This window comes from Xenopus laevis, chromosome 8L, assembly GCF_017654675.1.
Source record: "Xenopus laevis strain J_2021 chromosome 8L, Xenopus_laevis_v10.1, whole genome shotgun sequence".
Classification (NCBI taxonomy): Eukaryota; Metazoa; Chordata; class Amphibia; order Anura; family Pipidae; genus Xenopus; species Xenopus laevis.
In genome coordinates, this window is record NC_054385.1 from 34,600,292 (window position 1) to 34,625,050 (window position 24,759).

The 24,759-nt window shown below is 40.4% G+C and overlaps 1 protein-coding gene and 1 non-coding gene across 5 annotated transcripts in view; one reads left to right on the forward strand and one right to left on the reverse strand.

Annotated features, from left to right (window-relative positions):
* The window catches only part of LOC108698321, a 43,499-nt gene that overhangs the window by 14,207 nt on the left and 4,533 nt on the right, over positions 1–24,759 (forward strand). For 3 of the 4 annotated variants that reach the window (XR_005963333.1, XR_005963334.1, XR_005963337.1), the window contains one exon: positions 19,536–19,674. The exons of the other annotated variant lie outside the window; for it this stretch is intronic. This is a non-coding gene — a transcript (uncharacterized LOC108698321). The remainder of the gene's footprint in view (positions 1–19,535; positions 19,675–24,759) is intronic. 4 annotated transcript variants of the gene reach the window in all.
* On the reverse strand, positions 16,141–22,940 carry LOC108705964 (protein kinase C delta type-like). The gene is made up of 8 exons (XM_041572672.1): positions 21,953–22,940; positions 20,398–20,504; positions 20,127–20,288; positions 19,517–19,671; positions 18,972–19,110; positions 17,386–17,577; positions 17,152–17,280; positions 16,141–16,805 (listed from the first exon to the last, which is right to left on the reverse strand). The coding sequence occupies exons 1-8, from the start codon at positions 22,596–22,598 to the stop codon at positions 16,692–16,694; spliced, it is 1,644 nt and encodes a 547-aa protein (XP_041428606.1). The 5' UTR covers positions 22,599–22,940; the 3' UTR covers positions 16,141–16,691.

The following is a 24,759-nucleotide window of genomic DNA, read 5'->3' on the forward strand; positions in this document are numbered from 1 at the left end:
TTTGGGGAGTATAGAGGTCCAGCACTGTAACACAGCAGAGCTAGTCATTCCACCCAGCAGTGCAGCCACATGGGATAGTTGTAATACAATGTAAAGTATGTGGAAGTCTGGTACAGCCAAACCACCTTTGCCTTGCTGTCTGATCAAGGTGCAGAAAGCTAGTCTAGGTCAACTGTTACCCCATATAAAACTTCTAAACAGACCCTCTTGTTTCTTAAAGAAAGATTTTGGTATGAGTAGCGGGGGCATGCCATAGGGTATATGCGACTTTTGGTTGAATAAACATTTTCATTAGAGTTATTCTGCCCACCGGTCCCAGTGGTAACGAGGTCCAAGCCTCAACTTTATTTTTGACCCACTCTAGTAATGGGGCCACATTTAATGAGTAATAAGTTGAGATTGGAAGTGCAATTTTAACTCCTAAATATACAAAGACAAGATCTGCATAGTGCAGCTCCCCAAGTCCTTAGCAGGTAGTTGTTGATCTACTAGGAATAGCATGGATTTTGAGGGGTTAACCTTTAGGCCTGATAGGGTACCAAACTGACTGGTCATGGCAACAAGCTCCCGAAGCGAGCCTCCTCTGTCACCCAAGTACACCAGGGTATCATCTGTGTATAGCTTATCAACCCCTGATTTAGATTTCCAGCCCTTTATTCTGGGTTCTGTTTTCCCCGGCATAAACCCCAGTTGGTCGTCCTTAACCAGTTTGTGTATTCCCTTTCTTAATCTGTTTGCTATTATTTTGGCGAATATTTTAACATCAGCTGTGAGGAGCGATGTGGGACGATATGATTCTGGCTCTGTGGGGTCCTTGCCAGGTTTTGCTATTAAGGCTATTGCAGCTTCGTACATGGAGCCTGGGAGGGCTGTGGCTAGTATAGTATGTTTATACACTTTAAGAAGCATGGGCCCCATTGTTTTGTTTTTGTAAGGGGCCCGAAGGCTCAGCCAGGAGTAGCGGACCAAGGAGGAAGCACAGTCCAATAGTTCGAGGTACAGGCAAGGGTATAGAAAGAGAGTGGTCGAAGTCCAGGCAATAAGGTCGGTTCAGACAGCAAAGGTTCAGAATACGAAATCAGGCAAAGGTCAATACACAGGATCAGGAATGATAATCACAGGAAGCACACCCAGGAACTCACGAGGAAGAACCTATAGTAGGGCACAGTCTGCAGTGCTTCAGCATCTTTTATAGGCCTCCTTTGGCGCCAAAACGGACGCAGTGGCGTCATGACGCTGGCGTCTTCACGCAGGCGTTTTGACGCTGGCGCTTAGGCGCCGGCGACCAATCCGATGCTGGTGGATATTCTGACGCTGGTGTGATGTCACAGAACTGCGACCAGAAGGAAGCACATGGAGGACGCCGCCATCTTGGACTCCGCCATCTTGGGACGCCAGGTAAGAACTCCTTACAGTTATGTCTTTTGTATAGCTCAATATGAAGCCCGTCAGCCCCTGCCTCCTTATCGTTGGGAAATTAGTCAATGGCTTCCTGCACCTCCAATAGTGTTAATTCTGAGTCTAGGTATGATTGATAGTCCTCCGGTAGTTGTTGCAAGTCTAGGTTCTCTAGGAAATCGTCTATAGTATTTAGCGAAGTACCCTGGAGTGTAGAGGAGTATAGTTTCTCATAAAATTTAGTTAGGCTCTCTTGGATTTCTTGTGGATCCGTGGTGAGTGATCCCTGTGCACCTCTTAAAAGGATAATTGTGGAGGGGGATGAGTGTATTCTAGTGAGATGGGCTATCATTCTACCAGCTTTCTCTCCGTACTCCAGTACATTAATTTTCCCAAATAAGTGCTTATATTTGAACCATTTCATTTAAGCTCCTCAAACTTTTGCGATTGAAGGTTCAGGACTGCCACTTTCTAGGGATGTAATTTGGTTCTCTACTCCTTTTACCTCCATTGAAGCCTGTTTCTTATATATATAGATTTGTGCGTGCAACACCCGCCTCAAGTAAGCCTTCATGGCATCCCAAAATGTACACTGATCTGCTGTGTCTTCAATCATTCTAGTGAATTCTAAGATCTCAGCTTCCAGGGTATCATAGTTCTCTAGTAGGTTCAGCCAAGTTGGGTTAAGGGACCACCTGGGCCTATTCTGCTTCTCCTCTAATGTGAGAATAAGCTCAATGGGGGCGTGGTCCGATATCCCTCTGGGAAGGTATCTTATACTATTGATTTGCGTCAGAGCCTTTTGGTTAACAAAGCAGTGGTCTATCCTAGATAACACAGTGTGTGAGCTGGAGAAGCATTTATACTGTTTGTGGGCGGGGTTGAAGTGCCTCCATGCCTCAGTTAACCCAGCCACTTATGTAATTTCATTTATATTGGTAGGGGGCTCCTATCGAGTGTGGCATCTAGGATTGTATTACAGTCCCCTAGTGCATAAACCACTGCATGTTCATACTGAGCCATGAAGCTGATTAGCTGCACCAGACAATCATCTTTAAATGGAGGGGGTATGTATATAGTATCCAGTACAACCTCTTGCGCATGAATGTAGCCATGAATAAAGATAAATCTGCCCCTACTGTCCGTTTTTATTGAGTCCATTCTAAAGGGGATGTTTCTAGTTATTAACACCACTACTCCTGAGGAGTGAGATGAGTACGGTGCGTGGTAATACCATCCTATCCAGGGGCGTTTTATGGCCAGCGTTTTGCATCCCGCTAGGTGGGTTTCTTGGAGCATGATAACATTTACCCCTGTTTTCCTAAGAAATTCCAGAACTAGCTTGCGCTTTATACAATCATTTAGAACCCTAGCATTCCAGGTTATAACCTTAAGTCCCATATTGCATACATTTATGAATAAAATGACAGGTACTGGATTTTGGAGATAAACCCTTCATCATGCGCATTTTACCTTTACCAGCTGGCGGCTGTGAATCTCTTATTATACACAGTAGTAAATACAATGTCAGATATGTTACTGCTTTTGCCTTGGGCTTTGGATCTGTAGCATTCTTCATATGTATTGTACCTGAAATTGTGCCATAACTAACTAAAATTTGCACAACATTTTGTATAAACATTTTGCTTGAGGATGAACACATAACATTTAACCTTAGAGCTTCCCCCAACTTAAGCTTCATAACCCTCCCTTTCTGCCCGGATCCCCAACTTTTGGCAGAATTCAACCCGTAACACATAATAAACTATGGGGGTGCCAACGAGCGCTAGGCCACTTGTCCTGTGGTGGACGAGGGTGTCTTAGACAGGAGCCCAACCTGGACCCACCGTCCCTGGTCTGGGTTTCGTGCATAGGTGATGTCAGTTTCAGGGGGCTAAAACTTAAAGTCAAAGGGTGCATGTTTTCCCTGTGTGCCAAGCTACACCGGGTGAGGCACTCGCCATCCACGCGTCTTGCGTGGTGAGGCCTCCCAGTGGCTCCGATTTTGTCTTGACTAGTCAACAGGTATTGGGCCCAGCAAGGTGGTGGGGGGGAGTAACTCAGGCCAGGTTTACCAGTTAATGCAGATCTGGGGCCTAGGACCGTGAACGGTCACAGGGTAATGTTGCGGTCTCCTTCCATCCGGTTAGGGGTTAGCTGGTGATCTGCCCTCCGTGTCCAGCCAGCGGCTGAGATCTTGCAGCTCCGTGAAGAATCGGGTCTGGCCATCCATCTGCCACCACACGCAGCCTTGCCAGATATAGCATATCGTATTGTAATCCCAGGCCCCGAAGGTGCCGCTTTTTGTCTTGTACCTCAGATGAGAAATCACTGAATATCGAGATCCGGGCATCCTGAAGGTTAAGGGTATCCATCTCCTAGCTAGGGCCAACACGCGATCTCTATCTCTGGCGCTCAGTAGTTGGACAATTAATGGATGTGGTGGAGCTGCGGGTATAAGTGGTCTCGTTGCTATTCTGTGAGCACGAAAACTTGTGAAAAAGCCTCACGGCTGAATCGATCTATTAGCCAAGTCTCTATGAAGCGCTCCGGGTTCTCTCCCTCCGTTCTCTCAGGGAAACCAATAAACAAGAGATTGTTACGGAGGAGCCTATTCTCTAGGTCATCCGCCTTTAAGGTGCATGCTTCGACAGCCTGAGAACACTCTCTAAGAAGGGGAACTATCCCTCAGTGACGAAGAGGAAGATGACCTGGTTCCACGTTCCGCAGAGATGATAGATGCCCTGATCTTATCAGTCATAGAAACACTACATCTTCAGGAGTCTGGTGCAGCTTCCACTACATCTGGCTCTCTTTTCAAGAGAAAACGGCAACGTTTTAATTCCATTCAATTAAATCTAGAGAAGGGGTCCAAACGTTTTACCTATGAGCCACATTCAAATATAAATAGAGTTGGGGAGCAACACAAGTATGAAAAAGGTTCCTATGATTGCCAATTAAGGATTGTGATTGGCTATTTGGTAGCCCCTATATGGAATGGTAGCCTACAGGAGACTCTGGCACTACACCTAGTTTTTATGCAACCAAAACTTGTCCCCAAACCAGGATTTGGTGAGCAACATGTTGATCATGGGCCACTGATTGGGGATCAGTGATCTAGAGTCTTCATTCTAGTGATTCTGGTGTGGGGTTGGCCTCAAAGCCTTTAATGGAGATGGGGCAGAATAAAGAGAGTTGAGAGAAATTTGGGAAGTATGCGATTGTCTTTTTAGATACAGCTGAAAGTCCAACTTCAGGGTTAATTATGGTCTCAGAGTTGTGCTAGACACAATAAAAGTCTGAAAACCACTGTTCTAGGCTAGTGTGCATGTGTTATATATACCTTAAATGCAATGTTCTTTCTAATTCCTAACTTGGCTAAAAATGTATTTTGTGCACACATTTTAAACAAGTGTGCACAGTTTTTACAACCAGTGTGCTCAGTTTATTGATATTAATACAACCTTTTGTGTTTTCACACAAGTGTTTTTGTGCACACCACAATTTGTTGTGTGTGCTGGCCCTGTTCGTGCACGAGCGCTCACTTAGAGGGAACATTGCTTTAACTGTTTATCTATTTATGTATTTAAGGGCAGGGGGAAGAACTCAGCTGGAGGATACTCATAAATGGACAGGCTACAATTCACTATAGGATAACTAATGTAATAAAAAGAAGAGTTATCTGTAGGTCCACATAAGATACATATACCTTCTCATATTTATTTGTCCTTTTAAATGTGCAAACCTCTTGTTTACAGCAGTCCAACTGAAAGACCACTGGTTTTGTATAAGTAAAGACATTCCATGTTATGTAATGGAGTGCTTAAACTACGTGCAGTTTTTAGGTCTGTGAGTTAGCTCATTTTAGTATTTTATAATTACCTACATACAGCAATCATTTTACTATAAGAACATACTTTAGAGTGTTTGGGTCATTTAATTTTAAGAGCAAATGTCAACAGGTTTTTAGACTGTTTGGGTTCTTACAGGCGAACATTAAGGACTAAAGGTCCCCATACACGGGCCGATAAAGGCTGCCGACATGCCGAGTCCGTGTATTAGGCTATCTGACGGGCTTCCCTGATCGATATCTTGCTGAAAGTCGGGCAGATCTGAATCGGGCAGGGTAAAAATCCCGCTGGAGCGCAGCCACGTGTATGCGGTCCCGCGATCCTCCCGCCCGTTTGGAATGCGGGCCCAACGATCGGATCTGCCCGATAATGCCCACTTCAATGTGGGCATATCAGGAAGAGATTGGCTCATTTGGCGACATTGCCAAACTAGCGGATCTCTGCGTCTATGGCCACCTTTACAGTCCAATTGGCTGAACGGGAAGCTGACGTGGATATAGCTGAATGGCTGGATAACATCAAACATCGTGTTAACAAATTAGAGACACAGCTCAAACACACAAAGGGGCAAATTCACTAACCTTCGAAAATTCGCCAGTGACGGCTTCGCTCACAGCGCAATACTTCGACAGGCATAGATTTGCTAGGACAACGCTAATTCACTAAAATCCGAAATTGCTTCCGGGCCCGAACGCTGGCAAAGTTGCACTAGCATTACTGCGCCAAGCAAAGCAAAGTTTCACTAGCGTTGCCTAATTTGCATACCGCGGGAAGTTAAAGTTCAATGGAGGTATATGTTGCAGCAAATACATTACCCGGGAAACCTTAATAAAATAAAGTTGTTATATTGCTCTACACATGGGCCCAGTGTTTAGTTTATGTGCCATATGTTAGGAAATGTAGGGGGGAAGCCAGTTACCCCCCCAAAAAAATTACGCTCTTTTTCAGCCCATTACCCTGAAAAAGGAAAAGACACTAGCATTTTTTAGGAAGTCCTATCTACTCTATTGCACTTTGCCTGGTCTGAGGTGGTGAAGGCAAGTCTGGCCTAAGAGGTAACGTCAATAGTATTGAAATGGTTACACCGCACACCTGGAATTTTACTCACTTTATCTGCTTTAGTGGTGCTGGTTATCCTTCGGCCTGACGTGGCCTTCCAATGGCAACAGTTTCAATTATGGATCCGCACACACCAATTTTCTGCAGTTTTTCCTTTTATTTATATTCACCACCAATATCAACGTTTCGGGGGGTACAACCTCCCTTCGTCCTGACGAATAATTGAAACTGTTGCTAAGAGGTAGCGTTCAATAAAATTTGTATCTTAGTGGATTTGCATAGTTACGTCCATATGCCAGAGCGCAAATTCGATAGGCGTTAGGAAGCAAAGTACCGCTAGAGTCTATCTCCTTCGCTAGCTGTCGAATTTTCTCCCGTTTTAGTTACTTCGCCCTTTAGTAAATTTGCCCCAAAGATAGATAAATTTCTCAGAGATAAGAAGGATTATGAGCTTAACCGAGTATACGACTGGAATTTTCGTAACAAGACCTTTATGACTCAGAATAAATATTTTCAAGGAAACCCTTTGTTAACAGGAAACCTGAGAAGAGAGTACGATTTAAGGATACAGATAACCAAGCATCAGGCAGCTCGGCCTCCTCTCCCTCTTTTTTACATACAGAGGGGGATTTTTCCAGAGGTGAAATAGAAGACTACATGAGAGAAAGGCCTTACAGGTGAACACCATTCCACAGAGATCGGGTCAAAACACGAAGCCAGGCGGAAGCCATGTATTCAGGAGACCAGGAATGGACTTGGAGGGGGAGCAGAGACCGGGGATACAGCAGGCACTATTGAAATCTGGCAATAATGGAGAGAGTAGGGGTAAAATATATGACCCCACATGCAATGTCATCAATTTATCCAAACATGTTCTAACTGATGCTGAACTAAAAGTATTGAGTCTAGGATTGAACTTTGTCTCTGATAAAGACCTACATGACATTATTTTGAACATCAACAAGTTTGTTCGTAAACTTACCGTAGTAAGACACTATAATTCTATAACAAAGGAGTCGGGGAGCCCCGTTGACACTGATGGGAATCAGGACATGTCATCTAGTATTGATAATGAGGCCCACTTCGTTAATTGTGTAGATTGGTCAAATTTTACTTTTGAGGATGTACGCGCGATTAACATGATGCAGGATCTTCAGTCCGAATCTAAACTGTAGGATAATGTGTTTCTTCCCATTATACATAGAGGATTAAGAGAGAGGTCCGAGTTTTACCCAATAGAGAGTAGGGGTTCGTATATTGATTTGTTTCAGAAACTGGTCACGTTAGACTTATGTAAACTTGATAGAAAAGGTAACCCCCTTGTTACTATTGGGAATTTGAATAATCAAGGCATTACTAGACCTCACCTCTAATAAATCCATTGTTATAAAAAATGCAGACAGGGGAGGCTCTTTAGTGATATTGGATGCAGAATATTATTTTTCCAAGTCTCTTCGACAGCTTCAGGATAATATTACCTACCGGGTTGTAGAACTAGATCCCACTACTGAGTTTCGTACCCGGTTGTTAAGTTTATTTGATCGGGCTCAATTCCATTTGATTCTGAATGATAAAGAGTGTACCTATCTGAACAGAGTGAATCCCCACGTTCCAATTATTCACTGGTTACCTAAGGTTCATAAAAGTCTAGATGAGGTGCGGGGCAGACCAATTGTATCTGGCATTGGCTCCCTAAATGAACCTTTATCTGAATATGTTGATTGTCTGTTGCTGTCCATGGTGTTAAGTTTATTAAGTTATCTGAGGGATAGCATAGATCTATGCTATAGTCTATAGATCTAATAGTCTATTAAGCAGGATAGGGGCATATTAGCAGTCAGATTTTGGTTAAAACATTTCGGTTTATATGTGGATATACAAAATGAATTTTTGATCCAGGCTTTACTTTATCTAGTACTATTTATTTCATGTTTAATAATGTATATTATTTAGAGAAGAAGGCAGCTGCAATGGGAGCACGATTTGCACCCTCGTATGCGAATCTCTTTATGGGGCTATGGCAGGGGTGCCCAGACTTTGTTACCCTGGGATCTACTCTCGACACCTGGCCCCATCAGGAGCTCTACCTTGATGAAAATATTGGCCGTCTAATGTACGGCACAAGAACAAGTATCCCAAGGCCATAAAATGGTTATAATAAAAGGTAGTAGAGCATAATAAAAGTAAATTTTAAGGTGAACAACCTTATCAAAGGAACATTGACTGTTTCTTAATTCTTTTACTTAATCCCTCTATAAATTTTAGTTAAAACTACACGTCAAGCCTCCTGTATTTTTCATTAATCTCCTATATTTATGTACTTGGGTGGAGCAAAGGGGCTTTGATGGGGTATACGGAGTTGTGTTTTGGCCATAATTGTATGGGGTTTGGCAGAACAGGGCATGGCTGGGGACTAAACCAAAACTTCCAGAAACTTGGTCTGAGGCATTTGAAATTTCTATCAAGCATATAGGCATCAACTACAAAGAGCTATATTTTAGCTATTTGTATTTGTTTAAGAAATAACCTTGTGGGATTATGTTGCATTGTAGGATGACATTTACCCGCAAGGCCAATCCAGTTTGCCCCCGTATAATTACTACATACTCAAAGGACACCCCCCTTTTACAAAGAATAATACAATAACATTGGGGTGTTTTGAGACATGACCTGGCTTTGAAAACAATATTATCCCCTCGACCGTGCTTTACTTTTAAGAAGGGTCCGTGGCAAAACTACCGGGAGAGCAGGGCCCGCACCCCCTCAGGCCCCCCCGGCAGCGCCGCACGCCACTGAGATCAACCCGTACTGAGGGGGGCGGGGCCCAGCGGCGCATCACACACCAGGGCCTGCCCCCCTCTAGGAACACTGCTGAGAAGGGTAAAAGCCTGGGTTCACAACTATCCCCTAGTTTATTTTTGGATTGTAAAGAAACTAGGAACTCTTACTGGTTAAATGTAATGCTACAGATGTGGTAGGTCGCACTGTCATGCATGTAACCTCATGAAATCTTCTAAGGAATTTGGCTCTAGGGACAGCTCTCGTACATATAAGATGACATATTATGCCATTTGCAGTACAAAATGGGTAATATATCTAATTACTTGTGTTTGTGGGATCCAATATGTGGGTAAAACGATCAGACCGGTGAGAAAACGTATTTCTGAGCACATGAGCTGTGTCTCTAGGGGGGATAAGAGCTCAGCAGTTGCCAAACATTTGATAGAAAAACATGGTGGAAAACAATGTGTCTCCTTTCAAGTGATAGACAGGGTGATACCCCTGGGGTTAGGAAAGGAAACCTTGAAAATCCCTCTTGAAGAGGGAAGCATTTTGGATTTACACGCTTGGCACAGTTACCCTGGGAGGGCTTCATGGAGATTGGGAAATTAATTGCATTATTGATTAATTTGGGGGTACCCTTTGTATTTATAATATAATAATGAATTTATCAACGTTTTTTTTTTTAGGCTTATTTTATGAAAGTGGCCATTTATGCATTAACTTGATGTTTTTCCTTATATTCTCCTCTTTATACATGCTCTTTCCATGTTTGCCCATTACTTTCAATCCACATTGAGGATACTGTATATTGTCATGTACATATATATTTATATTTTTTCTGGCTTGCCTGGATTTCTTACCTATATGTATTTATATTGTATTTATAGCAATATTTATAACTCCATTTAGTATGTTTAAAATTGTTCACTGCCGCAATAAATATTGCTGTTTTATTACATATTAATTAGGGAATGGTACAACGATAATAATTAATTTTACGATATCCACAGTATTTATCATGACTACTATCGCTTTATGTGACTGTGTATAACAGCCTTTAGACCAATCCTTTATATATGTGACTATAAAGGTGTTATTTCGGCAGAGGGCGCACTGGTTTCTGAGGAAGTGACTAGCACAGTCACGAAACGCGTTAAGCCTTGATCTCCACTGCCTGCTTTATTTGTCTGTCCTCATGCAATGATTTTATTGGAAAATTCTAAATAAATTTGGATTTTTATATACACACTCGTGCTTACATGTCCTGCAATATGGTGAACCATTAGGTGCATTTTTGATGATTGATGGGGTTCTTACAACACCTGGTCCACATTATAAGGTTTCATAACAAAATGTATAAAACATATTTCACATCTTATGTACATTTCCTGCATTTCTTCCTTTTAAGTACTGAGCAATCTATCGGGTGCCCAGAAACGTCTTTTCTTATAAAGCAGGTTTGAAAATTGCAAGTGACATTGCATTCACTAATGAGGTATGAGGTATTGTTTAATTCTACACTGAGCACTTCAACCATGGGAATTTTACTGAATTACAGTGGAACCTGAAATTGTATTCTTAATTACTGGTCTTAATCAGTGAAATTGTCAATTTAATTCATAAGACAACAGAATAGCCCTAGACGCGGTAGTTATTTGGGTCCCCATTCCACTGCTAATGTAGTGTCTCTCCGTAAGAGCTAAACTACATGGAAGTCTAGATCAACATTCTCAGGTGCGATCCAGGCCATTTTGTTCTGCCGCCCCTCCCCACGGCACTCACCTTTTCAGCAGCGGAGGGGGTCGGGGGGTCCATGTCACTAGTGCAAAGAGCGCAGTTGCACTCGCTGCACTAAAGGAGCAGAATTTCCTGGTTGAAAAATGGGAATTTGGCTCTTAAACTTACCAGGAGAAGCTAATTTGCTGCCCCTGGCAACCAGCGGGTGCTGCCGCATGAGACAAGTTTCTCAACTCGCCTGAGCGCCCCTGAACATTCTATATTAACTGTGATTTTTGTTATGGGGAAATTGTAGATTGCCGTGTTGAAAAATGATAGACAGAATAACCTTTATGATTAAAAAACCTGGTTGAAACTTTTCAAGTAAAGGCATTATAAAAGCAAAACTATGCTATTAAAAATGTACAAATGACAAGGAATATTATTAAGCTTTATTGGCAGGCAGAGAATGGAGGCTAGTACTTCCAAAGACAATACCAGCTGACCACCCAATATATAGTGCAAGTATGGGACCTGCTATCCAGAATGCTCAGGACCTAGGGTTTTCCAGATAAGGGTTCTTTCTGTGGATCTCCATACCTTAAGTCTACTAAAAGAATTATTTAAACTTTAAAAACAAACTCTACCCCCCTACCCTACATAGAACCCCTTAGCATTTCGTTATTTCCAATACTGCATCACTATTGGATTAATCATTATTTTGACTCAGGGTTGAATAGCTTTGATTTTTTTCCATTTAAATACGCTCTCCCAATTTCTTAAAAAAAGCAGCTAAAAATGTATATTTCATCTATAGCTGGATGTATGTTGTGTTTGTGCAGAAACATAAATGTCTCCCACTTGTGGCTGACACTGCTCACTGCTAATAAAATACAATTAAGCTTATGACTAAAACTATAAGTTCATGTTTACACAAAATTGATCGTAGAATTGTCCTCCATTTATAGTCTGCAAGTCAAACACATGAGAAATATTCAATATAGATTCTTCCTGTCTTAAGCTAATCACACATTACCTAAGGAAGGAATATTGGCACTTTTGATGACGTTATATTAAAGGTCATAATTGATGTTGTTAAAGGACCAGTAACATCAAATTTTTTGAAAAAAAAGATTTCCTTAGTACACAATGAATAAATAACACAAAGACAAATTATACTTTAAAATTGCAAAGTCTTTATTAAGAAATAACTCAGCTTCCGCTCCTCTTCGGAAAAGGGGACAGGGCGACCATCCATCTAGTGGCGCTCGATTTCTCCTCCCTGGCTCTCTGCTGCTGGATCCTGCTGGCCGCTGACTGATGCTCCAAACTGGCAAAGTTTTCCCCGATGTGCCCCAAGCCTGAGTGCAGGGCCCTCACCCCCACAGCACGGGGCCAACTTCACCGTTGCCTCCCACTCCTGCACTGCCACATACCAGGGAAGATCTCCGGAGCCGGGGGAGACAAACCTCGCTTCCCCAGAGTCTTCTTCCACACTGTATTGCGCCCGCTCCACTCTCACACTGCTAAAAGCTGCTGCTGTATTAGAGGCGCATCTGTGTTTCACTCTGAGTTACTATCACATCTGTGCCGGGGAGTGTGACACTATACACAGTGTGATTGTGACACTAAAGGTGTGTGTCTTGTGTGGGCTCCGGGTCACTACTCCATATTGTTCTAGTGTTGCCTATAATATAGATAATGGGGTCCCCAGGCACTGTGATCTGCCGCAGGTAGTCGGGTCCCCGGGTGAGCAACATAAACCGCTCCGGCCCACCCTCTCCCGTGACAGGGGAAAGAGAAGGACTGTGTGAGGAGAAAGAGTCTCCGCTCTAATCCCACCCGGGCCTGCTAAATCATTTCCCACTGTCAGTGTCTGGCTCTGAGCTGCCCCAGCTGGAAATTACTGTCCGTGCACAAAGAAGGGGAAAATGACTTCAAATGTCTCGCATTCTGCTCTCTCCTACCCAGGAATCCCTAATTCTCTGTGTATGTGTCACTGCAGCCTGCACTGCCTTCAGCCTGCACTGTCTTCCACAGCATTAATTTATATAACTTGAATGTAATAGTGAATGGTTGTATAAATATTTTGGTAGAATCAGAGGAAGAAGTTCATGAAGGCTTTTATATTAAACCTGCAGATTAGCAGCTGTTTCTTGTAGTTGTCTAGAAATTGATACTGTTTGTTAACTGGCTCAATGAAATACTAAGAAAACAGGTAGTAAAAATGTCCCAAAAATAGAGTAGGAAACACTCTATCCACGGCACATGCTATCAATGACAAACCAATCAGAAATGCTCCATTTGGTTCCACTCCCTATAAGCAGAGTGCAGCAATGACGGAATTGGTCCTTCCCTAAAGAGCTGCTTTTCATCAGGAAAGACTGATTTTACTCTACTGTGCAGGCAGAAGTCTAAATCTGGGAAAATGGTTGCGGCATATATAGAAAGTTAAACTTGTCAATTCAGAGAAAAACTTACAGATTGTCATAAAACAGGGGTACTTCAAGTTTTGCCACTCCTAATGAGTTTAGGTTTAATTTTCCTGTAATAATTGCCCTACAATTAGGGTTCAATCCCACCTGGAAATACCTTGATTATTCAATCCCATCCCCTCATCCTCCAAAACTCTGACCCTAACCAGCCTCCCACCTTATGTAGGAAGCCCAGTCCCTTTTGTTTGCAGTCCAAGTCTCCTGCTGGTATATGCTTACTTAAGTGCTTCAATCTGTTATTGTGCCAAAAGACAACTTTACATTATATTAAAGTGTGGGAACTGAATAACTTTGCAAACTGTATATTTCCTTTTTTTCTACATAGATTCAGTTAAAATAAAAATAGCTTAGAAAACAAAATGTAAGCGTAAGATTAGTTTTTCAGTAAAATGAAGAATTGTTCAATAGTCTAAATACTAAATATACTCCACAATCACTATCACAGCCTCATAAATGGTTGAATTGGCACATGGTTACCCATGTGAGCAGTAACGCCACGTCAAGGCTTCAACTCTTGTTACTGTCCATTTATTGCAGCAAATGGCTCACCCTATAATTTGCTGCAATAGTTCCCTAGCTGGTCCAGCACTGAGTGACAAACCGTCATGGGACCTTTCCTCCTCAGTAATGACTGAGAGGCACAAGCTAAATATTCACACATACACATATTGGATTTCATTCAAACATACGCTAGCTAATTTTATTTGTTGGAGCAAATCAGCTGGCGATCATAGGCATAAGGAGGATGAAATCCTCACTGATTTGCTGACCATATGACTTGCTGCAATGATTCCCTATTTAGTCCCTAAAGCTCTTCACTGGGATTTTCAGACACAAAACTGACTTTCATCACACAAACATTGACTATTTTGTAAAATCACATTGAGACACATAGAGCACGTGGGATTTATACCTCTGCTGTTTGGCTAACCATATGGTTTGCTGCAATACTCCCCTAACAAGTAAGGATTTTAGATTTTAAATACTGGTGAATGACTAATGATGTCCCTATTTAGCTGATCAAATTATTCAAACTTGGGGGTACAAAACAGGTGGTGCCTAGGCAGCGTTTTGGTTAATCAAGCTCTTCCCTGCATTTTATGCCAGACACAGCCCTCAATATCTTGGGTTTGTTTTTACAATGCTCATACGTCTCACAAAGCCATACAACATACATGCATATTAAAGCAAATCACATAGTGAGCTATTGGTATATTAAAGTTAATATAATTGCTGTGGTTTGCTGGAATAGTCCCTAATCCTAGATTCATATGTAGCCAATTGCCGGCTTGAAAAAGCCAGCACTGAACCCCCTCCTATTTGATTCAGTTTAGTACCCCTTTTGTTTTTAGGAGATTTTGTTTTAGTTGGTTTAATTTATATTCTAATGGTGATTTTAATTATCTTATGTGCACTGACACAGTTACTTAGTAGTGAGGCTAATGCCACACCAGGCTGTGAAAAAGCAGATCCGCTCCCATTTGCTCCATGGTGTAAGTGCATTGATACACACGGAGTGGATTTTGGTGCAGAGAAGCATAAATATACATTTTCACACCAAAATCTGTTCCATGACTGTCACTGCACTTATACCATGGAGTGAATGGGAGCTTTCTCAGCCAGGTGTGGCATTGATTTTTTGGTTGAAAAAAGGTGTCCAAATTCAACCTTTTGCTGAAACAAATCCTACCTAATTTTTAGATGATCCAGAGGAAGGCAAAAAAACCCCGTCTGAAGCAGCTTCTAATTTGCTTCAGAAGGGGGAAAAAATTCCTTCCTGACTCCAAAATGGCAATCGGTATAATCCCTGGATCAATGGTTTCCTAATTCTACTAAAACCAGTAGCTTTGTACAGTAAGTACAATGCTACCTTCAGGGCATATGGGTTGGTTCAGTATTAGCATACATTTGGGAAAGTACCAGGTTATAAAATATCCTGGCACTGGTAACTGATTCATTGAACAGGAGAACAGTAAGGATGATACACACAGGGGCATGTGAAGGTGCTTCTAATCCAATTTCACCTGCAGTACAGTCAGCAGCTGCTGCGCTATTAATGCAAGCTCTACAAATACAGTGACCTCTGAACTGGCTATGGACTGCAAGTAAAATGACTCTAGACGCACCTAGAAATACTAGTGGATAATAGTAAGAAATATATCTCAGTGTTCTCCTGTTCAACAAATGGGTGAGCATTTCAAATGACTAAACTGACTTACACTCAATCACACACACAAATACATAGAGCACACACACTCACAGAGAAGAGTTGGGAGAGAAGTTGGGGAGAGGACAAAGAGGGCATGGGTATGGGAAGTGCTAGGGTTAAGGTATGGAAGAAAACCTGGAGGGATTAAAAGTGGATGGTAAAGAAGCTGGGAATAGGGAAAGGGATTGAGAGAAATGTAAATAAGGAAATCAGGGGAAAGGGAAAAGGAGGACACAGTATAGAGGAAGTAGACCAGTGCCCCCCGCGGCCGCAGGGTCTGCTTTCTTTATAGTTATGCCATGTAAGGAAATAAGGGAGAAAAATAAGTTTGGGGTGTTGTTTAGAGATTAGGAAGAAGGGAAATCAAGGGTAAGGGAGCAGAAGGGAGAAAGTACAGAGGAAGTAGACCTGGGCCCCCCGCGGCCAGGGGGTCTGCTTCCTTCATAGTTACACCACTGCTTAGAAAAGGGGTTACACAGGTAAGGGAATAAGAGGAAGGCAGATGTTTGGGGTATTGTGAAGTGATTATGAATGAAGGAAATCAGAGGAAAGGGAGTAGGAGGAGACAATATAGAGGAAGTAGACCCGGGCCCCCCGCGGCCAGAGGGTCTGCTTCCTTTAAAGTTATGCTGCTGGTGTGACCCACTTAGGAAAGGGGTCAATCATGGGTAAGAGAATAAGAGAGAGACTGAAGTTTGGGGTGTGGTTTAGTGATTAAAAAAGAGGCAAATCAGGGATAAGGGAGTAGGGAGTAGGAGGGAGACAGTATAAAGGAAGTAGACCTGGGCCCCCCGCGGCCATGGGGTCTGCTTCCTTTATAGTTATGCCACTGGAGTGGGCCACTTAGGATAGGGGTTAATCACAGGTAAGGGAATAGGAGGGAGGCAGATGTTTGGGGGAGGGTGGGGTTAACCTGTTTTTATTTAGCAATTTTCATTCAAGATGTAACCTTACCATAGTACCTTCCTATTTTCCATCCTTTAGAAGCTACAGTCAGAGATCCCGTCTGGTGCTGGCTTTGATGGTAGAACCAGTTGACATTCACAGGAGATGGTTTAGGTTTGGTACAACAGGTGGATTGGTTGTTTAGGGGTGCAGCTTGCCACAGATGTTAAAGGCCTCAGGTTGTTACAGGCAGCAACTAATGATGGTATCCCATGTTAGAACAGAGGTAATGCCTTACTCCTGCCAATTCCAGTTGGGATCAACTTCCGAGAAATCTTTCAAATTCTTTTCATTGCAACTATGAGGGGAGAATGTTAGCGGATATTCATCTAAGTCGTCCGCAGATGGCTGTGAACAAAGAAAAAGAACTTAACCTTTTATACAACATTTCACACGGCAGAATTTTGTATTAATTTCACTAGTGGTTAAATGTAATTTGTTATCACATCTTATAAGTCACTGAGGGCTTCCTAACTACAAGGAAGAAAAGGATGAACTCAGTTGCCTGGTGTTATTATGCAACTGACCTGTCCTCCATCCCAATAATAACAGGGGTCTTATGCAGTGGGAGAGTGATGCTTATGACTATGTTTTCATACAAATCATACATGTATAATAAGTCAGAAGACCTCTGCCCTACTGTTTCATGAAATAGTATTGATAAGACATTGATTGCTCCATCACATTTATTTACCATTTCTGGCTGAAAAGGTGTCTTCAGTCTTCGATTTTCCAGATCATCCCAGTTGATAGTGCTGTAGAAAGGATGCTCCCTGATGTTCCCATTCTGTCCAATTCGTTTGGTGTTATCAATCTCCAAAAGCTAAAGAGAAACATGGTCATATGTTAGAGTTTTGCAGATGTTATACTAGGTAACTCCCTGCATTATTGGCAGGCACATAAGCAGTATGCCAGTATATCTATTTACCTTAGGCAGGAGGTCCAGCATTTCCTCGCTCATATAACATGGATATTTTGGTGTTTTGTTCAAAATCATATAGCGCTGCCTTAAAATGCTGCCTGATGTTGAATATGGCAATTCACCTGTGGCCATTTCATACATTGTCACCCCGAAAGACCACCAATCCACGGCTGTATTGTAGTCTTCCTTTAATAGAATCTTTGAAAAGAAAAAAATGAAATGAATTATAGCAACAAACAACTTTACGCCTTATATTTGTGTTAGTAAAGATAACCAAGCAATGAAAGTTAATTACAAGGGTACATTGACATGTCTGTTTGCAACATATTGGAACATCTAAACTACATCAGAAAAGGGATGGACTCCGTTATTTTAACTACATGTAATATTAACAATTAAACACGCCTTACTTCAATATTAAAACAAATATATTTATTAAGCAACAGGCCTAAAAATTTAATCCACCTCTTAAATCACTGGCGGGTAATTAGGAGGAACACATGAGAATGGGAAAAAGACGCCAGGGGTGTTGCATTTAATTTAATTTGCAATTTAACATTCTATGACAACTAACAAACTGAATCACACAAGCTTTGGATATATTTGCACTGGAGTTTTGGATGTACAACAGGAATTACTAGTGGATTAATGTGTTTCCACAGTAGGAGCCTGTGCAGCTGGATGAATTACAGTTCTGCAGTTACAAAGTACATATTAATACTAAGATACCATATAAGACTTTGTAGCTATAACTAACATTTCTGTGCTGTATAAAATGTATTAAATGCCATTTAGAATGCTTTGTGTTAATTAAGGTTTAATTGCAACAGGAGGGGTGCCTTATATTAGCCACCAGTGATTTTAAGGTGGGAAGTAGTGTTAACCTGTTGTTTAATAAATATATTGAAGTATGGCATGTTTAAATGTTAATAGTACAAATTTGGTCTATTTTCTGATACAAGTTTAAAGGTTATAACATTGGGACTGACAGTTTCACTTTCATTTCAATACAGGTATATGACCTGTTATCCAGAATTCTCAGGACCTGGGGTTTTCTGGCAAAATGTATCTTTCCTTAATTTGGATCTTCATATCTTAGGTCTACTAGAAAATCATATAAACATGAAATAAACCCAATAGGCTGGTTTTGCTTCCAATAAGGATCAATTAAATCTTATTTTGGATCAAATACAAGCTACTGATTTATTATTACAGAGAAAAAGGACATTTTTAAAAATCTGGATTAATTGGATACAATGGAGTGTATGGGAGACACTGCCTTTCCGTAATTTGGACCTTTCTGGATACAGGGTTTTCCGATAACGGATCCCATACCTGTAATCATGGAAAGGTCACATTGGGTTCAGATCAGTGAAAATTCTAACATCTAAACTGGACCCTAATAGATTCTAAGAAACTAAATTGTTTGAATTGGCATTGTGCCAGCATTTGTTAGGTGATAGATTGGGATAGATGGGAATGGGATCATCAAAGATGTTGATACTATTCTCTCATTTTTTTTTGATACACACCTTTCTATTATATATGCTACTATGCATATATTGTAAATATTTTACAACAAATTATGTTACCTCTGGTGCCCGATATCCAGGGGTTCCTGCTAAGCCGTAGGTCTTCCTCTGGCCAAAGATGTTCTCTTCTACAATGCCAAAGTCGCAGATCTTTATGTGGCCGTCTTTATCCACTAATATGTTGTCCGGCTTCAGATCACTGTAGGTTAAACATAAGAACAATTTACTTTCAGAAAAATATAGAAAGAATTCTGGGAAAGAGGTCAAGCTTTATCACATAAGTGAAGTCTTTGTAAGTTAAATGCGATCACATATTTCATTCCCTTCTATTTAAGAAAGTTAATTGTTGTTAAAAATTACCTCAATTAAATTAACCACAAAAGAAGGTGATAAACTAATTTAAATTAAGCGTACAACAAAGCCCACTGTGTGCCACTGCTCTTGATTCATTGAGGGCATAATAGAGTGTTCTACACGATTGCAACTTATAGTTGATAAGTAGCCGTATCTAATCCCCCCCAGACAAACTGTATTTTATTAGCTGACCTCAAAGAACTTTACAAGTGTTAAAGAACACAAACACAATACACTGAGATTTTACTGACCGATGAATGATTCCCTTAGAATGCAGGAACTGGAGGGCAACCACCATCTCTGCTGTGTAGAACATGATTGTCGACATTGGCAGACCTCCTTCACGCATAATCATTTGCCATAAAGATTTCCCACTGGCATACTCCAGGACAAAGAAGGCTTCAAGCTGGTAAGTGCAGGTTAGAAGAATGTGAGACATGAGACATTACTATACAAAAATAGAGCTGGTTAAAAGAAGGGCTAAAGGGACTTGTTTAAGGGGAACAAAACCATCTATGTAACTTGGGCCCCCTGCAATGATCTCATACCCCCTCCCCAACTGCATCAACATTAACAGGGCAAATAGGGCAGTATTGGGAGCTGTGTGGGTGCATTTCAGGAAGTGAGTCAATCAATAGGTTTTGTTTAACATATTTAAATGTTAAATAAGTACCCCTGTAATACACCCCATGAAGGTACCACCACTCTATACCAACAAGAATATATTGACAATGACCAAGTAGATTATGCTGTTAGTACTAGATGAAAATAAGGACTGCGAGTTCCAAGAATTAAATCTCAGAGACACATACAAAGTGCTGTTTTAACCTGTTATTGTGCATAAGGATCAGTATGCTTTACCTCTGACTGAAAAGTTGCATAAGATTGGCATAAAAATGCACATTCTCTGCTGATCTTCAATACACGAGCTTCTTTAGCGATGGAATAGCAGTCGTTCTTCTGTTTCTTCAAGATCTTAATTGCCACCAGTTGTTTATTTGGTCTAAAAGAAGCCAACATCACCTAATAAAAATAAGAAAAGAGATTCATATCATGGGGTCTCTCATAGAGACAGAAACAATGTAACTTGCTATGCAAACATGCTTCATGACTTGGGAAATCCTTCACTTACCTGGCCAAAGCCTCCTTGTCCCAGTACAGTGTGGAACTTGTAGTTGTTACTATCCAGGGGAGCAGGTCTTTCAATGTCCAGACGGGGTCTCTTCTGTATGCTTCCACCTTGTTAAAGAGAAAAAAATTCCATTAACAGATCACACCACAAACTGTAGTGATAAGCCAATTTTTTAAACACACATGGATTTGTAATGAAATTTTGCCAATGGTGGATTTTTCAAGAAACTGCAGCAAAAATCTGCCACGAAAAAATTAATCATAAAAAACGTCCATTCACTTCAATGCATTTGGAGTGAGAAAAAACTTGAAAAAAAGCCCATTGGCTTTAATGGATTTAAAGTAAGAAAAAACACCCATTGACAATGCACTTGGAGTGAGAAAAAACACCCATTTGGACTAGAGTATATTTTGCTAACAAAAAGTCGCTGTGACCCATAGACTGTAATGCATTTTGCAAATTTTTCGCCATTTGGCTAATTTTGCTGCAGTTTTCAATTTTTTTAGTGAAAAACTTATAAAATGTACATAATAGTATATGTTAAAAAACAAACTTTTTAAATGTATTTTAAATGTATTTTTTAAATGTATAAATGGTTTCTTGGGAGGTACTTATTTACAGTATAACATATAATTGAGAAGGTGATACCTACCCACTTATATGTATGGCCACTCGCAACCTCATTTTATGACCCAACGGCTCATTTACAAATGTGAGGGGCAAATTGTAGAAAACAGCTGTACTGCAAAGTGCCATGTTTTTTCTACTTTCTCCAAATCTGTTCACAGGGCCCAAAATGGAGTCGTGCCGTTCTCTCTTTATCCAGAAATGGATGTGCCTACGTTTGTCAGTGTTGCATAAAGGATCAATGGGAATTTTCCAGCACAAGTTATATAGGGAAATTAGCAGTTGAGTTTGCTGTTTGTTAGCAAGTGAGGGGATAGGTTGAAGGGGACATAAAATGTACATACGGTAAGTACAATGTAAAATTGCGCAGCCTGCTATTATAAGCACTTTTTCAATTTACAATAGCCCATATACTATTAATGGTGGGACAACAGTTATAGTGCTGGGGACTTAGATTCAATTTCAGCTAGGAATTAAAGAAATGTGTATGTTCATCCTAATGGATAATACAGGTATAGGATAAGTTATCCACAAATTCATTATCCAGAAAGCTCTGAATCACTGAATGGCCATCCCCCATAGACATTTGAATCAAATAATTTATATTTTAAAAAAATAAAGGTAAAGGTAACCCAACTAAGATGTAATTAATCTTTTTTTGACCCAAAACAATCATATAGGGTTTAATTCATGTTTAAATAATTTTTTAGTAGACATGGTGTAGAGATCCAAAATACCAAAAGACCCTTTACCCGGAAAAAAACCCAGGTCCCAAGCATTCTGGATAACAGGTCCCATGCTTGTAATATGATAGGGGCTTAGCAAAAGTGCTTATAACGGCACTGAGCAATTTCACATTCAGTGATTATGTACCTACAGTATATGCCTCTATTAAATACATACAACAAGGGTAATGTCTTTTCCTTACCTTCTAATAGGTCTTCTGGTCTTGATCTTCTGCTATTCCCTTCATTTTGCTCTAAATTTCTTTCTTTACTGTTGTCTTCTTTGATTTTTTTATCGTCTTTAGCAACCTGACTTGTTTTAATTCTCTCAAGCTTACTAGACTTTTTCTTTGCTTGTCTTTCCTTTTGTAACTGTCCTTCTTCAACTGCTCTCTTTTTAATGCTCTTACCTTCACTAGTTTTCTTCTCTACTTGGCTTTTCTTTTCTATCTCTCCTTCTTCAAATCTTCTCCTTTTAATCATTTTATCTTCATTGGTCTTCTTCTCTGCCTGGCTTTCCTTTTCTATATCTCCTCCTTCAAATCTTCTCCTTTTAATCTTCTCATCTTCACTGGTTTTCTCTGCCTGGCTTTCTTTTTCAATCTGTCTTTTTTCATTTTTTATCCTTTTAATGGTCTTCTCTTTATTTTCTGTCTGTTTCTCTACTCTCCATCTCCTTTTAATGCTCCTATCCAGACTTGTCTGTGCATTTCTGCAAATCTTTTTATCATTTGCTGCATCTGATTTTCTTTCTCCTGACTCCTTGATCCAATCCTTGTTGGTCTTACCTTCTATGCAGCTTTTCACTACCTGTCCAGCCGGACATCTCCTTCTCTCACTCAAATCCATGTTGTTCTTTACTCCTATACTACTCCTCCTATACGGTTTTTTATTTTTACTCACGGTTTGGATAAATTTAGCAATCGCTGATCAAAAACTCCTATTCTCTCCTACTCACTGTCCAAACGGCGGTTGGTCTGAACCAGCAAGTAACAGTTAAGCTAGGTGTGTCATGTGACCAGTGGCATGCGGGCATCATTGGGTTTACCATGGAGCAACAAGCATGCAATTGAGAGCTGAAGACATTACTATGGCAATACTATATTGGTTGGTGCTATTGGTTGGTTGTCTTCTTTAGATAAAATGCTTGGCTGTAACTCACAGTGCCAAAAGTCATATTCATAAGTGTGTGTATGGTTATGCATATATATATATATCTATATATAAATATATGTGTGTGTAAATATATATATATATATATATATATTAAACATTTCACTATTTGATTGTACAGCTTTTTTTTCCAAATGTATGGTACCATAATTAAGGTTTGAAATGAAAGAGTTTCCAGTAAAGTAAAGTATATTTGTAGAATGCAAGGTTATTATGGTGAGAGTGGAAGGAAAAGGGATACGAGGATAGTTTATCACATCATAAGTATAGATCTGTCATCCCAGCAAGTTGTTTTCAGGAACTAACAATATTCATACTCATAGGGGGGGTCTATATGGAACAGGGCATGGTTTGATTTAGGCTGAATTGGGTATGGACTGGACAAAACAACAGGCATGAAATGTTCAAGACATATGGGATAATATATAAAAAGGTGTTTTTGAGATGGTGTCATCTCTTCCCCTTAGCTTTTTCAGTTCTCAGTTGTGTTCTCTGTATGGCCCCCCCCCCCCCCCCACGGCTGCCTACTCCCTGACCCCTTTCCCCTTACTCGCAGGTAAAGTACAGGGCTCAGTTGAATTCTTGCGCACATTTTGCCTCTTTCACATTACAGGGGCAATGGCTGCATTAGTGCTAGGTGTGAGAAAAATCAGGTGTAAAGTGCACAAAGTTTGGCATATTTTTATGCTTAGTGGTTCTATATTCAGTGTGCATATGCCATAGCATCCCCTAACCAAATGAAAAAAGAAGAGAACAGCTTTCATACAATGAAGGGATTCTGTATGGATCTAGTCCCTCCTACAGAAACTGCTGACTTCTACATTGCATATAAGTAGTAATGAAAAGGGATAAGTATCTGATCACTGCTATATAGATAAAAGATAATACCCTTAAGAATCTCACACATTATATTTTACAAGAGCTACAAGTTCAGTTTCTGGAATGGATTGTAACTGCTGAAAAAGTCAAAGGACACTTGGGGGAATTCTGAGCTATCTTTGTGTACTGGACAAGGGAATAGTACAAATTTGATTTGAATTTTAAAAAAATTTGAATATCGAAATGTATCATGTACTTACTGTCTCTTTGAAAATTCAACTTCGACCATTCGCCATCTAAAATCTGCAGAATTGCTGTTTAAGCCTATGGGGGACCTCCTAGAACCCAATTGGAGTCCATTGGTGGACTTTGAAAAATCAAAGGTTTTTTTAAAAAAAACTTTGAATCGACTTCGATCGAATAAGATGTTTCGATTCGAACGATTTGAATATGGTCTGTTCACCCGCAGGAAAAAAACTCAATTTTTGTTTTGGGAGTTCAAAAAAACTCCCATTACTTTGAAATTCGACCCTTGATAAATCTGCCCTTAAGTGGCAGATTTATTGAGGGTCGCATTGAAAATTCAAATTCTCTAATTTTTTATGATCAAAATTCTCAAATTCATCTAGGGAATTATCCAAACTTGTTTTAAGTTTTTAAAACAACGACAATTAGATTTTCGAGATTTATCATACCCTGGCCCTTTAAGACTTTGAATTTGACGATTCCCCACCTAAAACCTGCCGAATTACTGTATAAGTCAATGGGAAAGGTCCAGTAATCAATTTAGTGATGTTTGTAGCATTCCTGATATTCGATTCTTTTTTGGTTGAATTCGATTTCAGTTTTCGAATCGGTAAAATTCGTCCAAGTTTTACATACTCTATTTTATTAATAAATAGTCAAATATTCGAATTTCGCAATACAATGTAATTCGTGTGGAATCAATGGAATTATCATGCAAAGATAACCAACACCCTGGCCTGTTGTCTTTATTATAGAACACAAGGCTCAGTGT

What these genes read in the sequence shown, in the direction of transcription:
- LOC108705964 (XM_041572672.1), bottom strand. Translation starts at nt 22,598, where the DNA reads ATGGATTTGAGTGAGAGAAGGAGATGTCCGGCTGGACAGGTAGTGAAA. An exon ending in ACCAGAAGACCTATTAGAAG is followed by an intron (nt 20,505 to 21,952) that starts GTAAGGAAAAGA and finishes CTCTTTAACAAG; the next exon opens with GTGGAAGCATACAGAAGAGA. An exon ending in CACCTTTTCAGCCAGAAATG is followed by an intron (nt 16,806 to 17,151) that starts GTAAATAAATGT and finishes CTTTGTTCACAG; the next exon opens with CCATCTGCGGACGACTTAGA.